Below are 19001 nucleotides of genomic sequence, written 5' to 3'. Positions count from 1 at the left end.
GTTGTATTCATTATTTTAATTGGAGAGTTAACGACATGGTATTCCGACCTTCACGCCGACAATAAATTAGAGTTTTTTTCCTGTTGGTGTCAAAAATAAGAAAAATTGCTAAGTTCACGTATTTATGGGCAAAAAATAAAAAATAATGTCAAATTTCAGAAAATGAACAAAGTTTGTGTATTTACAAGCTAATAACCCATGATGTTAATATACCAAGCAATATAAGTTTGGATCCAGATATAGATTGATTAGACTATATGATGAATTGAGATTACAGAGACCTAATTAGATGAGACTACTATTAGCAGGAGCTTTTACCAATCCAATACTATCCATCATCTGTCTCACTCTCTCAGCATCATCAAACCTCCCAACTGCAGAGTAAATATTCCCCAACAACACATAATTCCCAGTGTTGTCCGCTTCCAACTCGAACAGCCTCTTGGCCGCGATCTCTCCGAGCCGCACGTCCCCGTGTGTCGCGCAGGCGCCAAGCAGCGCCCCCCAAACGGCATGGCTCGCCTCACACGGTGCAGCATTGATCAACCGATACGCTTCCTCGAGCCGAGCAGCGCGGCCGAGGAGATCGACAATGCAGGTATAGTGATCCGTCCTCACACTTTCTTGATGATTCTGCTGCATAAAGTTAAACAGATTCAATCCTTCATCAACCAGCCCGGCATGGCCGCAAGCGTGCAGCACACAAGTGAAGGTTACTTCGTTAGGTCTGATCCCAGACTGCACCATCTCATTGAACATCGAAAGGGCCATCTTCCCGTCCCCGTGCTTCCCGTAGCCACCGATCATCGCGCTCCACAACACAATGTCTCTGTTCCTGAGACCATCAAAGAGCTCATGAGCATGCCCTAAGCTCCCACATTTCGAGTAAATGTCGATCAACCCGGTGACAATGTCGGGGTTTCCCAGAAACCCCGACTTCATCAGGTAGCCGTGTATGTTGCTCGCCTGCCGGAGATCTGCCTCCACTGCATATGCAGGGAGGAGGCTCTTCCACGTTGCATCGTTGAGCTTCACCCCGTCCTGCATCATCCGCTTAAAGAGGCTGATAGCTTCTCCACCCATCTTGTTGTGAATGCAACCGGAGAGAATCGCATTCCACGGCACAGTCATTCTCTGACAAGTCCTAGAGAAAACCCTTAAACTCAATCCAAAAGAGTTGCATTTAGCATAGAGATCGATCAATGCAGTCTCCACATTCACGTCACAATCAACACAGTGGCGAATCGCCCACCCGTGCAAGCACTTCCCGAGCTTCAAATCGGGCAAGCCGGCACACATAGCCAGAAGTGAAGCCAGTGTGACCTCATTAGGGCTCACACCTTCACACTGCATCAATCTGCACATTTCCAAGGCACGATCCACATCCGCGTGCAATGCATAGCCGTTGATGACACTAGTCCACGTCACAACGTCCTTCTCCACCATCAAATCAAAGGCACGACGAGCTTCATCCATGCTCCCACACTTGACATACATATCAAGTAAAGCATTCTGAACAGCCAATCTTTCACCAATGCCACTATCTATTATGAGTCGATGAACCTCCCTCCCCTGCTCCAAGTCCTTGAGCGAGCCACAAGCGGGCAAAACCGAGAGAACCGTAGCAGAATCAACCTCCACGTCGCCATCAACCATTCTCTGGAACAGCATCAGAGCTTCCTTGGCTCTGCCATTCCGAAAGCTCCCACTAATCATCGTGTTCCAAGAAACCACGGTTCTCTCTTCCTCCATTGAATCAAACACAGCTCTAGCTCCATCTCTATCCCCACAATTCATGTACATTGCAAGCAAAGAGTTCCCCACAAAACTGTTCAACACGAACCCGGTCTTAACAGTCAGCCCGTGAACCACCGTTCCTAACTCGAGCAACACTAAATCCTTACAAGCCCGAATCACAAACGGGTACGTGTACTCGTCGGCCCGGTAGCGGCCCGAGTGGTGCATTTCGACAAACACTTGGAGGGCGCGGCGGGGGCGGGCGGTTTCGGTGTACATTCTGATAATGGCTTTGTAGGCGATTATGGTTGGTTTGGGCATTCCGTCGAACAGTTTGCAGGCGTGGTGGAGCTCGCCGCAGAGGGCGTATGCGGCGGTGAGTAGGGAGAGGAAATGTGTGGAGAGGAGGCCGGAGGTGGTGATGTGGGCGTGCAGCTTCTTGGTGGTGGGCAGGGATTTGGCGGCGGCGGTGGCGCAGCGGTGCAATAGGGACTCGCATTGCGGCGCGTTGGCGGAAAATAGGTGCTTTAGCGTGCGAGACAGAGGAGGGGATTGGCCATTCATCAACTGGATACCCATTAATGTTATTACATGCCTTTAAATTTCAGTTACAACTAACACAAGTATATAGTTTTGTTTTATTTTAGGTTAATTATAGTTTATAGTCCTAAGTTTTAGCAAATTTTAGTTTATAACCTCAACTTCGATTTACTCCCTCCGTCCCATGAAGCGTGACCCATTTCTTTTTGGCACGGGAATTAAGAAATTGGTATTTTGTGTGTTAAGTGTGGTAGGTGAAAAAGTGAAAAAGTGAATAAATAGTAATTTTTTGCTATTTTTAGAAATAGGTCAAGCTTCGTGGGACAACCCAAAAAGGAAAGTGGGTCACACTTCGCGGGACGGAGGGAGTATTTTTTATGTAGCCTCCGGCTCCATTTTGAGAAATTGTTTAGTTGTAACCACAATCACATCAAAACTATGACATTAGCTTTTCTTTATCAAAATTACATATAAAACGGTGATTGATTGCCACGAAATCATATCCTAATACTTTTTAATGTTTTTATATTAAATGAAATTTTGAACGATGTAACCAATCGTAATCGGACCACCAGTAAAGTCGGAATCGCGTATGAAAGTTGACATCATTGCACTAATTTTTTGGCACGATTCTGACTACACCGATGGTCTGATGACGATGTGTTACACATCGTTGAAAATCTTTTTTCATGTAGAATACATTAGACTCTACTCTAGTTTCGTAGCAATTGATAATCATTTTAGCTATAATTGCGATAGAGAATAGGCTACTAATATAATTTTGATGCAATTATAACTATAATTAAATAATTTCTCAAAGTTCAGGCTATACAAAAAATAAATTAAAGTTGAAGCTATAAACTGAAATTTGTTGAAAGTTCAGGTACTATAATTATCTAGATGTCCTCTATAGGGGACGATATCTTTATATCTAAAATTCTATAACCTATATTCTACATATATACTCATTAAGTCATTATCTAAGCCCAGAATAAAAAAGAACCGAACAAACAAGCAGAAGATCCATAATTACAATGACTCAAGTCCTAAATTGATACTAGCTTTTTCGGATAATGTCTTTATTGTGGCCTCCTAACTCCTAAGCCTAGTTTAAACTTTTTCACAATTTTTGAAAAATTATTATTTTTATAATTTAAAATAAAAATAAAGATATTATAAGCATATCAGAACAAAGTTGTAAGTTGTTCACGCTTTTATTATAGTATAAATATAAATTTTAAAGTGGAACACCTGATGCCTGACAAATTTTGAGGTATATTTTACTAGAGATCTTTTTGGGTCTAGATTTTAATTTTGTCACATAAGCATTAAGCATTAAGCACTAAGCAATTCTAATACTCATTGGCCATGAATGTTTTAACAGCTAGCTTATTTGAAGCTCAACCAGCACATGATGATCCACTGATTATTATAGTCTATACAAAACTGTTGTCTCCTAATTGATATCTAATTTATTTGCAAGGGGCTGATGTTCCAAATGTCCCTTGCATACTCGTGAATAGTTCTATCGCTGCTGAACTTGTACGAACCTGCCGTATTCAATATCGACATCTTCGTCCACCTCTGCCAAATAAATAACAACCAAACCTTATCAAATATATTTCCACAATTTCTAATAATAATTTAAGAATATGGGCAACTTGCCTAGTAGTAGTAAAACTTACCCTTTGATCTCGATAAGCTTCATCCACTCTCTCTTGGCATTCGATATAACTAGGGAAATCCTTGCCCACCAGAAAGTAATCCGCACGCCCGAATCCTTCGTTGCCTTCCAGAGAACCTATCAGCCCGTCGTAGTTATTTGCCCCGAAAGCACCACTTCTCACAAATTTTTTCACTTCTTCAAAGCGCGGATCTGGTACAAACTGCAATAGCCACGGCAATCAGAGCCAGAAATAAGCCCCATAACAAACATCATAATGATCAATATGAAAAGAGAAAAGCTTGTGTAAGACGGTCTGATGGGATTACGATCGGGTGGAAGCCGTATTCAAACCCATATCTAGTGGCACATTTGTAATTTTACTAGTGGTTTATAATGTTTGGATACCATATATCTCAAATTAATTAATTTAAATTGAGGTACAAGAACCAAGTGGGGAGTGACGTTAGCCGTACCTTGCCCTCTGCTCTTTCCTTCCGAAGTCCTGCTATCTCAGGGGCTTGAGCACCGAAAAGGAAAAAGTTGTCGTCTCCTACTTCCTGCCTAATTTCCACATTGGCGCCATCCAATGTGCCGATCAAGATGCAACCATTCATTGCAAACTTCATATTGCTGGTTCCGCTGGCTTCCATCCCAGCAGTACTGGAAGGGGTAGGGGCAGCAGACAAACAGGGAGAACATTTACAACTTTGCTTAAGAAGAATCATTACCCCATCTAGGATCAAGATCATTTATGAAAATATTAAAAATAGTGCATCTTTGAGAATCAGAACTCAGTAGATCAAACCAATCAGGCTGGGTTATGCCCTTCAATTATCAATAATTATATCAATGAAAAATTGAATATATTTCCTCACCACTAGTTACTTATGGCCTAAGCTTTTATACTTATTCAAAGAGAACTAGGAGTTTCTACTGGGACTCCAGCAACTGTATTATTAAGTCCTCCATGTGGTTTTGTAGATAACGGAATCTATGCATTCAACTGAAGTCCTAGAAGGCACCCTGATCTAGAACTTTTGTGGATTTTCTTTGACCTTGATGTACTTTTCTTTCTTCAATTAACACGTGAAGCTTAGTCCTATATGATGTGGGAATGAATAGCTCATAGTATTAAACATTTCATTAGTTAATAATTAATATGCCCAGGATGTTGATTAAATTACAATCTTCAGGAATCTGTTTTTGGTAAGTCAGAAAACCACACAAATTTCTCTGAGGGTGCATTCTCTTTGGTTGTAAATTTATCATGGGAAAAAGAGGGATAAACAAAATTTCACCCTTTAAATCCTTCCTTTCTTTTTCCACATTTCCTACTTGACCCTTACTCATTCCTCATTTACACTACAAATGAGGGATAATATTATCCCTCCAAAAATGGTGTGATAATATTATCCCGCCTTTGTAGTGCAAATGAGGAATGAGTAATGGTCAAGTAGGAAATGTGGGAAAAGAAAGGAAGGATTTAAAGGGTGAAATTTTGTTTATCCTTCCTTTTCCCATGATAAATTTACAACCAAAGAGAACGCACCCTGAATGTAAAGATATGGACACAATAACAACACTTCTCACCCTGCATTTTTTAAATGAGATCCCATTTTGACGTTTTCCATTCCAAGTAGTGGCAGTAGTCAGAACTATCTATTTTAAGACTTTCCAATAATGAAAGCAAAGTACCCTAGAATGAGGTTTCTGGATTTTATGACTGTAATACTACATATTAGCTTCATTACCTGATGTGTTGTGAAAGCTCGCTTGCTGGGATCAATAATTCAGCAACACTCACATTGTAATCCGGAACAAATATGACCTAAAAGAGAAATTGAATGAATCAGAAAAGAAAGAAAACTGCAGTGTCACACTTTTAGGCAGCAGTAAGTGACCACCATATTTTTAGCAAAGCTACTAAGATTTGGAAGAAGAAAGCTCAATGTCTTTACAAAACAAGCATGGTCAACCCAGACCATAAACTGCTCTTGATTTTATGTTGTTTCAGTTTCATACCTTCAACAAGTCACCAATATCTGGATCATGATTTATGGTGGCTCCAACATCTGTAATAAATTTTACAATTCTCTTGGCTTGTACGTATGTTGCAAATGCTTTTCCTCCAAACATACATACTCGAGGAACAAACTTTGCTTCCCTTTCAGCTGCAGTCATTTCTTTCATTTTTTTATAACGATAAACAATTCCCAAAATGTTTAGTAGCTGCCGCTTATATTCGTGAATACGTTTCACCTAAAAAAGGAATGCATCATTAGTCCACATGCCATTATATCTTCAAAGGATAAACAGTAAAATCTTTACAATGCGTAAGAGTAACAAAAAAAGTCCTTAAATACAATAAATAACCTGAGTATAGCCTCACGGCTTATTAAAATAGAAATTAGAAACTGTTAAAAATGATAAAATAATAGATAGAAAAGGCAACGAGGCAGGGAAAAGTGGAGAAAGAGACCTGGATGTCAAACATTGCATCAGGGTTAACTGAGTACCCAGTTCTTTGTTTGATGAATGATGCAACCTTACTTTTGTTGTATTTTTTTGCAGCACTCCATTCAGTATGGAGATCCTCATTATCTGCAAACTGTCAAAGATTTCATCCATTCAAGTCAGAATGCATCTCACTGATTAGGAAAGACTGTAAAAATGTTTAGACAACATAAAGAAATCTTTAAGGGGAGCTACATTCATCAGCACAAAAATTGTGCTTAGCACTATGGAGTACCTTTCGCAGTTCTGCCAATTTCTCAGTTTTCAGAACCCAGTCGTCAGTTCCTATCCACTTAGTTATTACAGCGCTTAGATCTGGATTGCAGAAATGGATCCATCTCCTGGGGGTTACCCCATTTGTTTTATTCTGAAACTTCTTTGGCCACAGCTACAAAAGGAAAGATTAACTGCTTAACATTGAGATAAAAACACTTGCTCGCAAAAAGACAAATAAAAGAAGGGGGAGATATCCACCTGGAAAAAATCGTTAAATACTTCTTCTTTAACTATTTCACTGTGGATCTCAGCCACCCCGTTCACAGCATGACCACCAACAACACAAAGGTTAGCCATCCTGACCATTTTCGGTGGTAGAGGAGCTGGTTCCTTATTTACAGATTTTTTCTTCTTTGGTGTTCTCTTCTCTTCAGATTTCTCTTTTCCAGTAGTTTTGACTTCACCAATACATCTCGCTTCCTCAACAGTCTCATCCATACGGCTTCCTTTTTGTTTGGCAAATAATTCAACAACAGAAGCAGGCAGATCAAGATTTTCCAAAATTCTCATTGCTGCCAATTTCTTTTTCAAAACTTCTGGACTTAATGTGCCATATTCTGATATTATGTTTCCAATTAGCTGAAAGATATACACACGGCATACAGCAGTCAAGCAATGTAATATGATGAAATGCAAGCCTTTATGTATTACTACATACTTCCCTACCTGTTCATCAATCATCTCTATGATCTCTACATGTCTTGGAAGCAGTCTTTGCATTAAATCATAACTCCATTTCTCCAGGGCCTCAGGCAAAACAGTGTGGTTCGTATACGCCACAGTACTGATAATCATACCTCATTTAGTTAGTAAATTTAGCTGCATGAGACTTCCATCAAAAAAAAATTGGACTATCAAAATTCTGAGGGCAAACTTTATAAACCATTATTCCAAAAGGTGATTGTTTGCAACACAAGATTTCCTGTTACGAGTGATAACATAACCAGCATATTTTCTTTGGAGCAGTCTGGCAGTTGATTTATTTTCTATGAATAAATCTAAAGGTATTGTACAATATGCCAAGAATAACTACAGCTGCAAAGGTATAGTTAAGAACAATTGTACAAACTAGTAGAATAGAACTATATAAAGGAGAAGAAGTCACTGACAAAGTTCAAGTAGATATACGATGAATGAAGATCAGATCAAGATGAATGATTATGTGAATGTCACCACAGCAAGTTAACATAAGTCATCTGAAAATTATGTGTAATTTTGTAATTTTTTGTTAATAAAAACCATACCTCAGTTAAATTTAGCTGAATAAAAGGTTAGAGAAAAAAGGTGCTGATTGCAATGCGGTTGTTATTCTGAAAAGACATTACTAGAGGCTCTCTAGAAACTTCTTATGAAAAGTTTTAGCGTTAGAAAATGAAGCCTGTTATAGTAAAACAAGAATATGAGAATCTTAGCAACGAACCTAGCCAGCAGTAGCCTGATCAGAGCAGGTTATAGGTTCATCTAGATCAGAAAATGTAACCAACATATCCAGACAATGGTCAAAAAAAATAAATCCAGAATGCTTGGCATTTCACAAATGTATGGAAGAGTTACAGAGATGTTGATACAATGCTCAGCCTACTAAGTGTCGGAGACAAAATATTGAGGTATCACTTTTAAGAGTTCACCATGGAACAAAGACTTTGGAAGACAAATGACACAATGTGCTCAATGCATATCATGATCAAATAGTTGGATATAATGAATTTTCAAGAAAAGATCCTCAATGAGAAGGTACCTCTGGGTAATCCTCCAAGCATTCTCCCACTTCAAGCCCTTCAAGTCCATCAAAATTCTCATTAGCTCTGGGATACATAGTGTTGGATGTGTGTCGTTCATCTGAACAGCAACTTTATCAGGAAGCTCTTCCCATCTCACATTTCCACCAGATCTCCTCTCAAACCGGGCAATGATGTCTTGGAGAGAAGCTGAGCATAGTGTATATTGTTGTTTCAATCGAAGAATCTTTCCTTCCTCTGATTCATCCCCAGGGTAAAGTGTATAACAAATCTGATATCAGAGATTACCAACATTATTATACTTGAAAGTATATGGATACATTATCTATCAACAACACATCAAAATAGACTGAAGAAGGAAACAGCGAACAACAAAAGAATGGTTCAGAAACGGCACACTGATATCAACTGAATTGTTTTACTTTTTGTGAGAAAAATTATTTATTTTATGCTATCAGGAAATAATGCAAAAGGATGTATCATCATCATATATATATATATATAGGGAAGATTTCAATGGAGACCACTCCCCTATATAGAGAATGAAGACCAAATCAGAGCCATTGATCTCACCAAAATCAATGAATCAGATTCATCCGAATTCTTCAAGTTTAGGAAATCCCGTAAATTCCACATTTTCCAATTCTGGGAACCAACGAACATTATTATGAACTTACGAACATACTAATGTTCGTCGATGTGTTCGTATAAAAAACAAATGAACATACTAATGTTCGTCAATCATTGATTTTGGTGAGATCAATGGCTCTGATTTGGTCTGTATTCTCTATATAGGGAAGTGGTCTCCATTGAAGCTGACCCTATATATATCAAAGCATTCATGAATTTGGTTTTGCTACAATATAAATGGATAACTTAAAATCTTACTGGAAATCCCAATTCCCAAAAGCATAAATCAAGCATACAGGCTCCACATTACGATCATAGGAAAAACACCATAAGAGACATATATGAAAATCAGATAAGCTTACTTTCTCTGCATTAGCTTTGGCCTCACATGCTTTAGTGTGTTCTCCAGCATTGAAGGCGCATAAATCCAGTTGGTCAGAAGGAACTTTAGTGGACCACAACCTGAGACTGATTGTTGTTTTGGTTTTGTATCCTGGTATTGGCACATCATATGCAACAGCCAATATGTCTTCACCACCAATCCAGCTCCTCTTCCCATCCGAACCCGTCACAACTTTTCCAAAAAATTTCACTGGATAAGCGACATCATTTCTAACAATTTCCCAAGGATTTCCAATCTGAAAGGAGAAGTTAAGGATTGAGCTTAAGCGTATGTGGCCAGTGAAGGGAGAAAAGAACAAGGAAAAAAAAATGATGATCTCCTATGATGACTGTGAACATAAGCACTTGTTGCTACCAAAAAAAAAAAGCAAACAAAAAACAAAAAAAAGGAGCAAGAATAAATGAATAACTGCTTTTATTTAGGCTACTGACAGCAATTATAAGCTAATAAAAAAATATCTAAATTTCTTGCATAAAGATATAATAAAATAGTGAACTTTGAGAAAGCATACATCAAGCCAATTTTCAGCAACCTCCTCTTGGCCATCCTTAGTAATTTGCTGCTTAAATAAGCCATACTTGTACCTAAGGCCATAACCCCATGCTGGATAATTCAAGGTTGCCAAAGAGTCCAGAAAACAGGAAGCAAGCCGGCCTAGACCACCATTTCCAAGAGCAGCATCAGGCTCCTGTGAGAATAAAAAAATAAGCTAGGGCCATAAAGAAATCCTAGGGATAGGAACTAGTGAGTAGTGAGTATTAAAGAAGAATCTTCTACCTCATTGTTATTGCAAAGTCAAAGTCCAAAAAAGTTATAAAGGAGCAATTGTTGTGACTAATGTTTCTTCTAAATATACAAAAGGAGTCATTTAACAGCATATATGACTATGATAATGCTTCAATTGAAATTCAGATTTTCTTTTAGGGGAAATATTCAGATCTTTATTGGTTGCAACAACAGTGAGAATGAATATAGGCACGTAGCTGGTAGAAAATGATACTAATAGTCAGGATGAACGATTTACAGAGGCTGAAAAAACATAAAGGCGAAGAGGGAGTTTGTTTTGAAACATAGAGACACTACTTTAAACTCCTACTTGTAGAACACTATTTGTCTTGAGGACATTAAAACAAATCGCCAGTAACAAAATCTACAGATTTATGCCATGATTTGTCATCTATAACAAAATCATCTTCCCACTTTTTTCTTCTGTTTTTTTTTTTTTTTTTTTTTGAGTTGGGGAAGGGGGGAGCGGGGATCGAACCCTGCTCACTCACTCTTATATAGGTGAGGAATACCACTTAGGCTTGTGGTATTTACCACATTTTTTAGCAAATATTAATTCCAATATATATTTTCCAACAACTTTCCAAATATAATTTCATATTCACGTCAACATTCTCTCTTCCAATTTTTTTTTTTTTATGAAAATACATTATAAATAATACAAACCACACGCACACCCCACCTAGTGGTTATTGTGGCCGAGAGAATAAAAAAGTATTACCTGAACTTCAAGATGAGCTTACACTTTCAAGAGTAGGCAATAATCAAAATGTGAGAGAATACAAGTAACAAAAACCATATCAAACTACAGGTGAAAGTATTCATTCCACATGCTGACCTGAGAAGCTACAGTTTCCAAAGTATGACCAAGCTTTTGCAGAGCCTCTGCATATTCACCAGTGAGCTCCAAATTACCAATTGCATTTAGCAACGCTCTACCCTGCAGAGTGACACAAATTGCAACAAATTTTTGTCAGTTGCACGTTAATTCTTAGTACTGCGCTTTGACGCTATATACAATACTCAGACCGAGAAGAGCTCAACCTGTAGAAATTCCATAGACAAGTAGTAGGCTTGCTTCACATTCATTTTTTCGTAATGATCATACGTTGCGTTCCAATTAACAATAAGCGCATCACGCACGCTCTGCGCAGTGGCAAAGAAAGCTTTCGACGGGGCAAAGTTCTCAGGGGAAAACAACGGAGTGAACTCTGCGTGATATTTGATGTTCGATGCAATTGATGCAGCACCGGCAGGAGAAACTTTCGAATTGCTCCGAACTCCTAAAATCATCACAAATTAAGAAAAAAACAAATGCGAAAGCCGCACTCGATTAAAAATAATCCTGCTCATTAATCAGAAATTATGAAAGATTCACTACATCAACACATTAAAATATGAAACGCGAGAAACAACCTATTCACCGCATAATAAAAGGAAAGAAAATACAGCACCTTCCTCAGTGATAGAATCGCGCAGTCTCGGCTTGGGTTGGCTGGAGACGCAGCGGACGCAGAATGACGGCTTTACCCTCGTCAGCAACAACACCTTGGAGCTCCGGCATCTGGAGGTAAAACCAATGAGGCTGGCGCTGGAGGAACGCCTGGAGCACGCGATCGCCGTTCCTCCGGTTGAGGAAGTCGCCATTGCCACACTGCCTCTTGCTATCTCTGAAATGCACACACTCTCACTCGCTCCTCTCTCTCAAAATCTCAAACAAATCAAATGCTATCTCTCTCTCTCTCTCTAAATTCTCGTGAGTGATGAGTGAAGCTGAGAATGATGGAGTTGGTTGTCTTGTAGCGCCACGTAGTTTTCCTCGTGCCTCATTAATCGGGGCCAGAAATCCATTGCTTTCGGATTCCCCCATCGATACTCCAACTTCTAATTCTTGACCAAATTTTATATTTTCAAAATTTTCATTTTATACAGATTTAATAAACTGTAGATGTTTGGCTGAGCTTATAAGCTCTTTAAAACAGCTTATATAAGCTCCAAAAATAAGCTCTAAGAGCTTATAAGCTCTTAAAAAAATAAGTTATTCTACTCCAATTTTTATTTTCTCATTATTTTATAAGCAACACTCATTTTATAAAACTAATTCAACTATAATTTTTTATTTTCATTATATATCATTTTAATTTTATTTTTCTTCGATTTTCTCTCTCTAATTTTTTTTTCTCTCACTAACTAAAAATTCTCTCTTTAGCTTATAAGTTAAATTACTCAAACACTTTGACAATTTATAAGCTACTAATAAACTACATTTTATAAGCTCTTGAAACATCTTATAAGCTCCAAGAACTTATAAGCTTTTTAAAATAAGCTTAGCCAAACACCCAATATATATTAATCTAAAAATTTGCATATTAATCTATGAAACGGTTTTACTTACGTATCAGAAAATGAAAGATCAGTCAAAATCAAGATTTTAAAACAATCAAACACCAATAACGTGTCCAAATAATTTTGATCTGTAAAAGGTCTTATACAAATTGTGGATGTGTTATAGTGTATTTATATCCTTATTTACTCACTTTAAATGAAAATAATGATCTCTGTGTGAAATCATCTTACAAATTACTCCCTTCGTTTTTTCATTAACTATTTTCCATCGTCAAATTACATGTACTAATAAAATAAAAAATTCTTTTTTTGAGAGGAAAAAGGTGCGAATATTATTAAGAAATATCGGACTGAACAATATCTAGAAGTCAAGATGGGAATCCTGACTTCTAAATCATTACATCCGGACAATCAAAAGCGAAGCTAGCTAAAGCGTGAGCCGCTTTATTTGCCTCTCGACGAACGTGTAAAAAGTCAAGCACCAAGTGTTCGCGAAAGGCCTCCGCAAGATCGTCACAAAGAGAATCGACACTGCTAACACCACCGGACCAATATCATGTGCCAAACCCAACAGCCACAAGCATAGCGTGAAGTTCACCCATAAAAACTGTAGTCGTAGCACCAATCTGCTGACAGTCGGAAATAATAATCTTTCCATTCGAATCGCGAGCAATAAAATAAAAAATCTTAACAAATGAGAGAGAAAAATAGCCTATAACATTCCCTCCCATTTGTTGGGCTTTTTTTTTAAAAGTAAATATAGATCATTTATTAAGCACAAACGCATGGAGTAATGAGAAGATTCTCCATAAAGGACGGAGGTTCATCCCACACATACGTAGAAGAAAAATCTTTAGAATAACGAGTTAACTTGTGCGCCACAACATTAAACTTATCTTCTAATACGAAGAACTCTAAAATTTGGCTTATTCCGTAGAATCTTGTGACAGCAACTCACAATAGAACCAAACTCGAACCTATCTTTATCTCGATCACCTAAGCTCTTCATAATAATTCTGCTATCACATCGGAACTCTATATTGTATGAAGATGCATGTCTTTAATCCACGACAACGCCTCCTGCAAGCCCATGACCTCACCATCATCGATTCACAGATAACCAGCAAAAGTATAAATTTTAATAGCAACAAAAGTTCCATCAACACTCTGTACAATAATACCCACTTTCGTAGTGTTCAAGCTTTACAAGAAAACAACATGATCATCACACACCCGCTCACCACCCCTCAAGCTATAGCCACCACCCTGATGGCATGTTGGGCTTTCTTTTATAAGATCATAAAATACTAATAACATTGGAGAAATTCTAACAAATGAAAATAAAAATACTTTATAACATTCCCTCTCATTTGTTGGGCCTTTTTTTTTTTTTTTAAGATCCATTTGTTTAGCCTTGATTGAGATTTGAGATTGGAATAAGAGTGTCATGATTTTTTAGCGAGTCAGCAATAAAATACCTGAATTGCTAGAAGAATTCTTCGCCGGCGAGTATACGAGTATATATTTTGATACAACTTTAATAACAACTATTCAGGTCGAAATTGAATATAATAGATTTAATCATTGTTGTTTATATAATATGAAGAGAAATATCTTCACATATACTACAATATGGAAACAAGGCTACAAAATAAGTTAAATTGGTACGTTCAAATAGTTATTCTAGATTTATGACGTAACCTACTTACATAAAATTGTTTATTATCCACTTCAAAACCAAAATAATATTATAAGCTTAAACTCAATACGTTACGTATAGAAAAGTATCAAAATATCCATTTCCTATTTGATTAGCAATGGTAAATAATTTTTTTTTTTTCAAGTTGGGAATAAGTTGTGAAATTGATTTCTTAATTGAAAATAATGCTTGTACATTTTTATTGCTCTAGGTCCTTAAAATAGTTTTATTCCAATGGATTCCTGAACTTCAGTTTTTATTTCATATTATGTTTGTCCTCCATGTGATGTACGGTAATAATTATTGAGAAAATATATATGATTAAATTAGAAGAAATATCTAAATATTACACATAAATATTTTAAGTTTTAAATTATTTAATTTTATACAATAATATTCATAATTGTACTGCAAAAAAATATTGTAGCTAAAAGCTTTAATATTCATAAAATTAATTTTCATAAACGAAAATTCGCAAATGGGATGAATAATCACAATTACTATTTTTAAAATGTCATACATGGTATTTGCCAAAATTATAAATTCATTATTGGTTTAATAGAATCAACCAATTATAAGGTCATATATAAATATATAACTAGTATGTCCATCTATGGAAATGCCCACTCCGCCCACCTCGTCGCCGCGGACCTCTTCTGGTGGTTAATTGATGATCAGGGAAAGCAAAATTAAGGGAAAAAGAGTGGTATTTTTTCTGTGTTAGGATGAGAAATATCCAATGGGGCTACGGACAAACAAGGCCACCGCCGTTGTATACTGGAAAGCTCTCGGAAAAGGTAGAGAGATTTTTCGCGGGAAAATCCTTGTCAGGACAAAATATCATGTTATAGCTGCTGCTCCGTTGTCAACGAATCCAGATAAGTGTGAGCGTGCGTTTGTCAATAACATGATTGAACAAGCAAATGGGGTTTATGATAAGCCACTTGATCTTGGATTTTGCGACTACACCAACGAGAAATCCAACCTCAAGGGGAAGTCTTTGTCTACATCTCTCATGTCTGATGCCAAGTTTGATGGTGCTAATATGGCTGAGGTGGTGGTGATGTCCAAGGCTTATGCTACAAGAGCTAGTTTTAAGTGTGTATTTTCTTTTTCTGACCTTTTATCTCTATTATACTCTTCTCACTTTTATTGAACTACAAATACCATAAAATATATAAAATTAGGGCAGTTGGATTGTAGATCAGGAACACTATGCTACTAGGCGAATCTGCAGACTGCAGCTACGGTTTCAAGAATAAGAAGGGTGAATAATAAAATAAAAAAATTGAAAAGAACTAACGATGTTTATGGAGGAGGATTTAATTGCACCGAAATTAGAATATTGGGATCTTGATTGATCCAATGTCGAGTATAGGGGGCTAAACGCCATAGGGGTGTCCATATTAGGGGCTTAATTGTTATTTCCCTTTTTTTAAAAAAATCTATTAATAGTTTAAGAATTTAAAAATGCACTTCTTTTCTATTAATTTTACATGTTGCTTGAAGCTCGGTGCCAGCTCTGCTTTGCTCTGGGCGCCAGAGCAGAGCCCATCTCGGCGCCAGAACAGAGCCCATCTGGGCGCCAGAGCAGAGAGAGCTGTGTGACTTATATGACCAATTTTTGAAAATGAGGCCTGTTGCAATATCAGCAAACTTATAGGTATGATCATCTCTTGATAATATCTTAAGTTTGTTTATAATCATTAGAATTTAACAGTAAAAAACTGACTTGAGGGAGTACATAATAGATCTTACGGATTCTGTCCCAATCTCAAAATAAGCATAAAAAACTATTTAGCTCATCATTTTTGGTTGAAGGCATGCTATAACATCTTATAAGCATAAAAACTATTTAGTAAGCATAAAAAACTATTTAGCTCATCATTTTTGGTTGAAGGCATGCTATAACATCTTATAAAACTTTGATATATAAATCATACCTCTATATCATGGAATATGCATTCAAAACTATTTAGCTCTTCATTTTTGGTTGAAGGCATGCCATAACATCTTATCAATCTCGCTTTAACTGCAGGTGACATTGCCAAAGGGCGAAGCTCGTTGAAGAGTGACCACATTCCGACCATCGGTGTTTTTGAACACAATGAATCTACAACCATTTTTAGTTATTAGATATTGAAACTCTAGCAGCTATAATGTAATATATAAACATTACATCTCTTAAAATACTACACTAACAATGACATTATATGAATCTGCAACAACTTTTAACTATTAGATTTGCTTACCAACTGGAGGATTTCAACTCTGGATTTGAATGTAGAATGCAAGAGGCTGTTGAAAAAATTTGTATATGCCTTATGTTCTATGTATATGATTTGTTAGTATTGGATTTTAAAAAATTCAGGCAGGTGTTTTGGGCATTTCAATCGGCGGCAGAATGCGAATTGACACATTTATCTTTTTTTGATTATGAAGGTTATATATTACATTATGTTATTATGTTATTATATTTGATTGGAAGAGCATCGAGTTGAGTGTTTGCATGTCAGAAAAAGTGGGCTGCGCCCTTTTGGAGTGTTTGCATTTCAATTTGGAGTGTTTGCATGTTATTATATTCTGAAGTTGAAAAGTCAGTTTAAAGCAGCATGCATGCGCTGCGCCCTTTTTAGTGTTTGCATGTCAGAAAAAGTGGGTGGGAAAATGAAGTTAATTAATATAACTAATAAGTAATAAAATATTATTTATAATAAAGTAATAATTTTTGCATGGAAGATGTGTTTTTGGCGGGTAGTTTTCATGCAGAAAACTTTCCTATAGTATAATAGTATAGATTTCATTTCCGAATATATGAATTTCCAAATAATTGGTATATAATTTCTTATTATTTTATGTGCAAGTCTATTATTTTATGTGCAATCAAATCATGCATAAAGTGAGTGTTATTACCCCCACTATAATCCAAATTTTGGCAAATTCACTATCTCTCATATTTCCCATCCATGTGTACTTCTTGTACTGTAAATATTTCACTATCTCTCATATTTCCCTTGTAAAATTAAATAAAAATCTAAAAATAACGGTACATATGTAACAATAAAATTCACGAAGGATAAAAATTCACAATCATGCTAATTATGAACAAGTTTTTTTTTTGAAGCGAGTAACACAAGTACCCGCCAGTAATTCGTAGCCGCTGAATAGTAGCCGCCGGTCACAAAAGTGAGCGGCTACTGCGGCCGGCTACGAATTACCACTACAAGAAAATGCGGCTCTAACGACCGAAATTTCGATCGTTAAAACCAAAAAATCGGTCGTTAATATTTTTAACGACCGATTTAACGACCGTTTTTTTCGGTCGTTGTTTGCATCGTCGCCCGAGTTTTAACGACCGTTTTTTCGGTTGTTAAATTTAACGACCGATTTTTTATTTTTAACGACCGAAATTTCGGTCGTTAAAAAGAGAAAAAAAATAAAAAATATAAATAAAAAAAGTATTTTTTTTATTTTTTTTAAATAACGACCGAAATTTTATTTTTAACGACCGAAAATTCGGTCGTTAAAAATTAATAAAAAAAATATTTTTTTTTCGAAAAAAAAAAATATTTTTTTTTATATCTTTGTATCCCACAAGTATTTTTAGTGTATTTCTAATGTATTTTGACCTTAATTGCATACCATTTGACGAACTTCCCAGTAGGTCATCCATCTTACTTGTGCTCTAAGTCAAGCACGCTTAACCTTGAAGTTCCTTTCGAGTAGTCACCAATAGAGAACACTCGTATTATTGACGATAAATATACGATCGAATTTAAAATAATAAAAAAAATAATATTATCGTAATTAAAAAAAGAAAAGAAAATATGAGTATGAAAAATAACAATCAAATATACAACAAAATCAATATTAAATCAAATAATCAATATTAATAAAATTAATATTTGAAAAATAATTTTATTATTTTAAAATAATAAAATTATTAATATTTTGAAAATAATGAATCTAATAATTTAGAAAATCTAATAAGTCTAATAATTTATTATAATAAGTCTAATAATTTATTATTATTTGCAAATAATATCACATTTTTATTAATAATCAATATTATCTATTTTTATAGAATAATATTATGAAAATAACAATCATTTTCAAAATATTCTCTATAATTTGAAAAAAATAATTAAATAGAAAATTAATAAAAAATAATAAAATATTTATATATATATTTATATATAATCAAAAAATAAAAATAAATAAAAATAAAAACGAAATTTAACATTTTTAAAATTGAAAAAATAAAATTAACGACCGATTATTCGGTCGTTAATAAATAAAATAAATAAATAAAAATAATAAAAATAAATAAATAAAATAAAAAATAAATAAAAATAATTTTAACGACCGAAAAATTCGGTCTTTAAAAAAAATAATTATTTTTTTTATTTAAAAAATATTAAAAAAATAAAAAAAATTAAAAAAAAATTAAAAAAATTAAAAAATAATATTAACGACCGAATAATTCGGTCATTAAAAAAAATTATTTTTTAAAAAAAATTATTTTAAAAAAAAAATTAATAAAAAAAATAAAAATATATATATTAACGACCGAATTTTCGGTTGTTAAAATAAAAAAAATAATTTTTACGACCGAAAATTCGGTCGTTAAAAAAAATTAAATATTAAAATATTAAAAAAATAATT

General features: G+C 35.5%; 2 protein-coding genes and 1 long non-coding RNA gene across 3 annotated transcripts; 1 reads left to right on the top strand and 2 right to left on the bottom strand.

Annotated features, from left to right (window-relative positions):
- Positions 1–121: 121 nt before the first annotated feature.
- LOC130989621 (pentatricopeptide repeat-containing protein At5g39350) lies at positions 122–2374 on the bottom strand. Its single transcript, XM_057913645.1, has one exon. It carries the CDS (start codon positions 2314–2316, stop codon positions 286–288), a length of 2031 nt encoding a protein of 676 aa, XP_057769628.1. The 5' UTR covers positions 2317–2374; the 3' UTR covers positions 122–285.
- A 1238-nt stretch (positions 2375–3612) lies between these two features.
- LOC130989617 (alpha-1,4 glucan phosphorylase L isozyme, chloroplastic/amyloplastic) lies at positions 3613–12198 on the bottom strand. The gene is made up of 15 exons (XM_057913634.1): positions 11746–12198; positions 11336–11574; positions 11130–11231; positions 10017–10193; positions 9465–9740; positions 8472–8743; positions 7400–7517; positions 6932–7312; positions 6693–6845; positions 6423–6551; positions 5966–6202; positions 5695–5771; positions 4417–4603; positions 3963–4163; positions 3613–3861 (listed from the first exon to the last, which is right to left on the bottom strand). Exons 1-15 carry the CDS (start codon positions 11936–11938, stop codon positions 3745–3747), a joined length of 2859 nt encoding a protein of 952 aa, XP_057769617.1. The 5' UTR covers positions 11939–12198; the 3' UTR covers positions 3613–3744.
- A 3643-nt stretch (positions 12199–15841) lies between these two features.
- On the top strand, positions 15842–16706 carry LOC130989659 (uncharacterized). The gene is made up of 2 exons (XR_009090710.1): positions 15842–15999; positions 16375–16706. It is a non-coding gene; the product is annotated as an uncharacterized LOC130989659 (long non-coding RNA).
- The last annotated feature ends 2295 nt before the right edge of the window (positions 16707–19001 follow it).

Source organism: Salvia miltiorrhiza, chromosome 6 (assembly GCF_028751815.1).
Source record: "Salvia miltiorrhiza cultivar Shanhuang (shh) chromosome 6, IMPLAD_Smil_shh, whole genome shotgun sequence".
Classification (NCBI taxonomy): Eukaryota; Viridiplantae; Streptophyta; class Magnoliopsida; order Lamiales; family Lamiaceae; genus Salvia; species Salvia miltiorrhiza.
The sequence above is the reverse complement of the archived record's forward strand: the minus strand, read 5'-3'. Positions and strand labels throughout refer to the sequence as shown.

Coding starts and splice junctions, on each gene's coding strand:
- LOC130989621 (XM_057913645.1), bottom strand. CDS start 2,316: ATGGGTATCCAGTTGATGAATGGCCAATCCCCTCCTCTGTCTCGCACG.
- LOC130989617 (XM_057913634.1), bottom strand. CDS start 11,938: ATGGCGACTTCCTCAACCGGAGGAACGGCGATCGCGTGCTCCAGGCGT. Junction 7,313..7,399: donor TAGAGATGATTGATGAACAG/GTAGGGAAGTAT, acceptor TATATCTTTCAG/CTAATTGGAAACATAATATC. Junction 5,772..5,965: donor ATATTGGTGACTTGTTGAAG/GTATGAAACTGA, acceptor TTTCTCTTTTAG/GTCATATTTGTTCCGGATTA.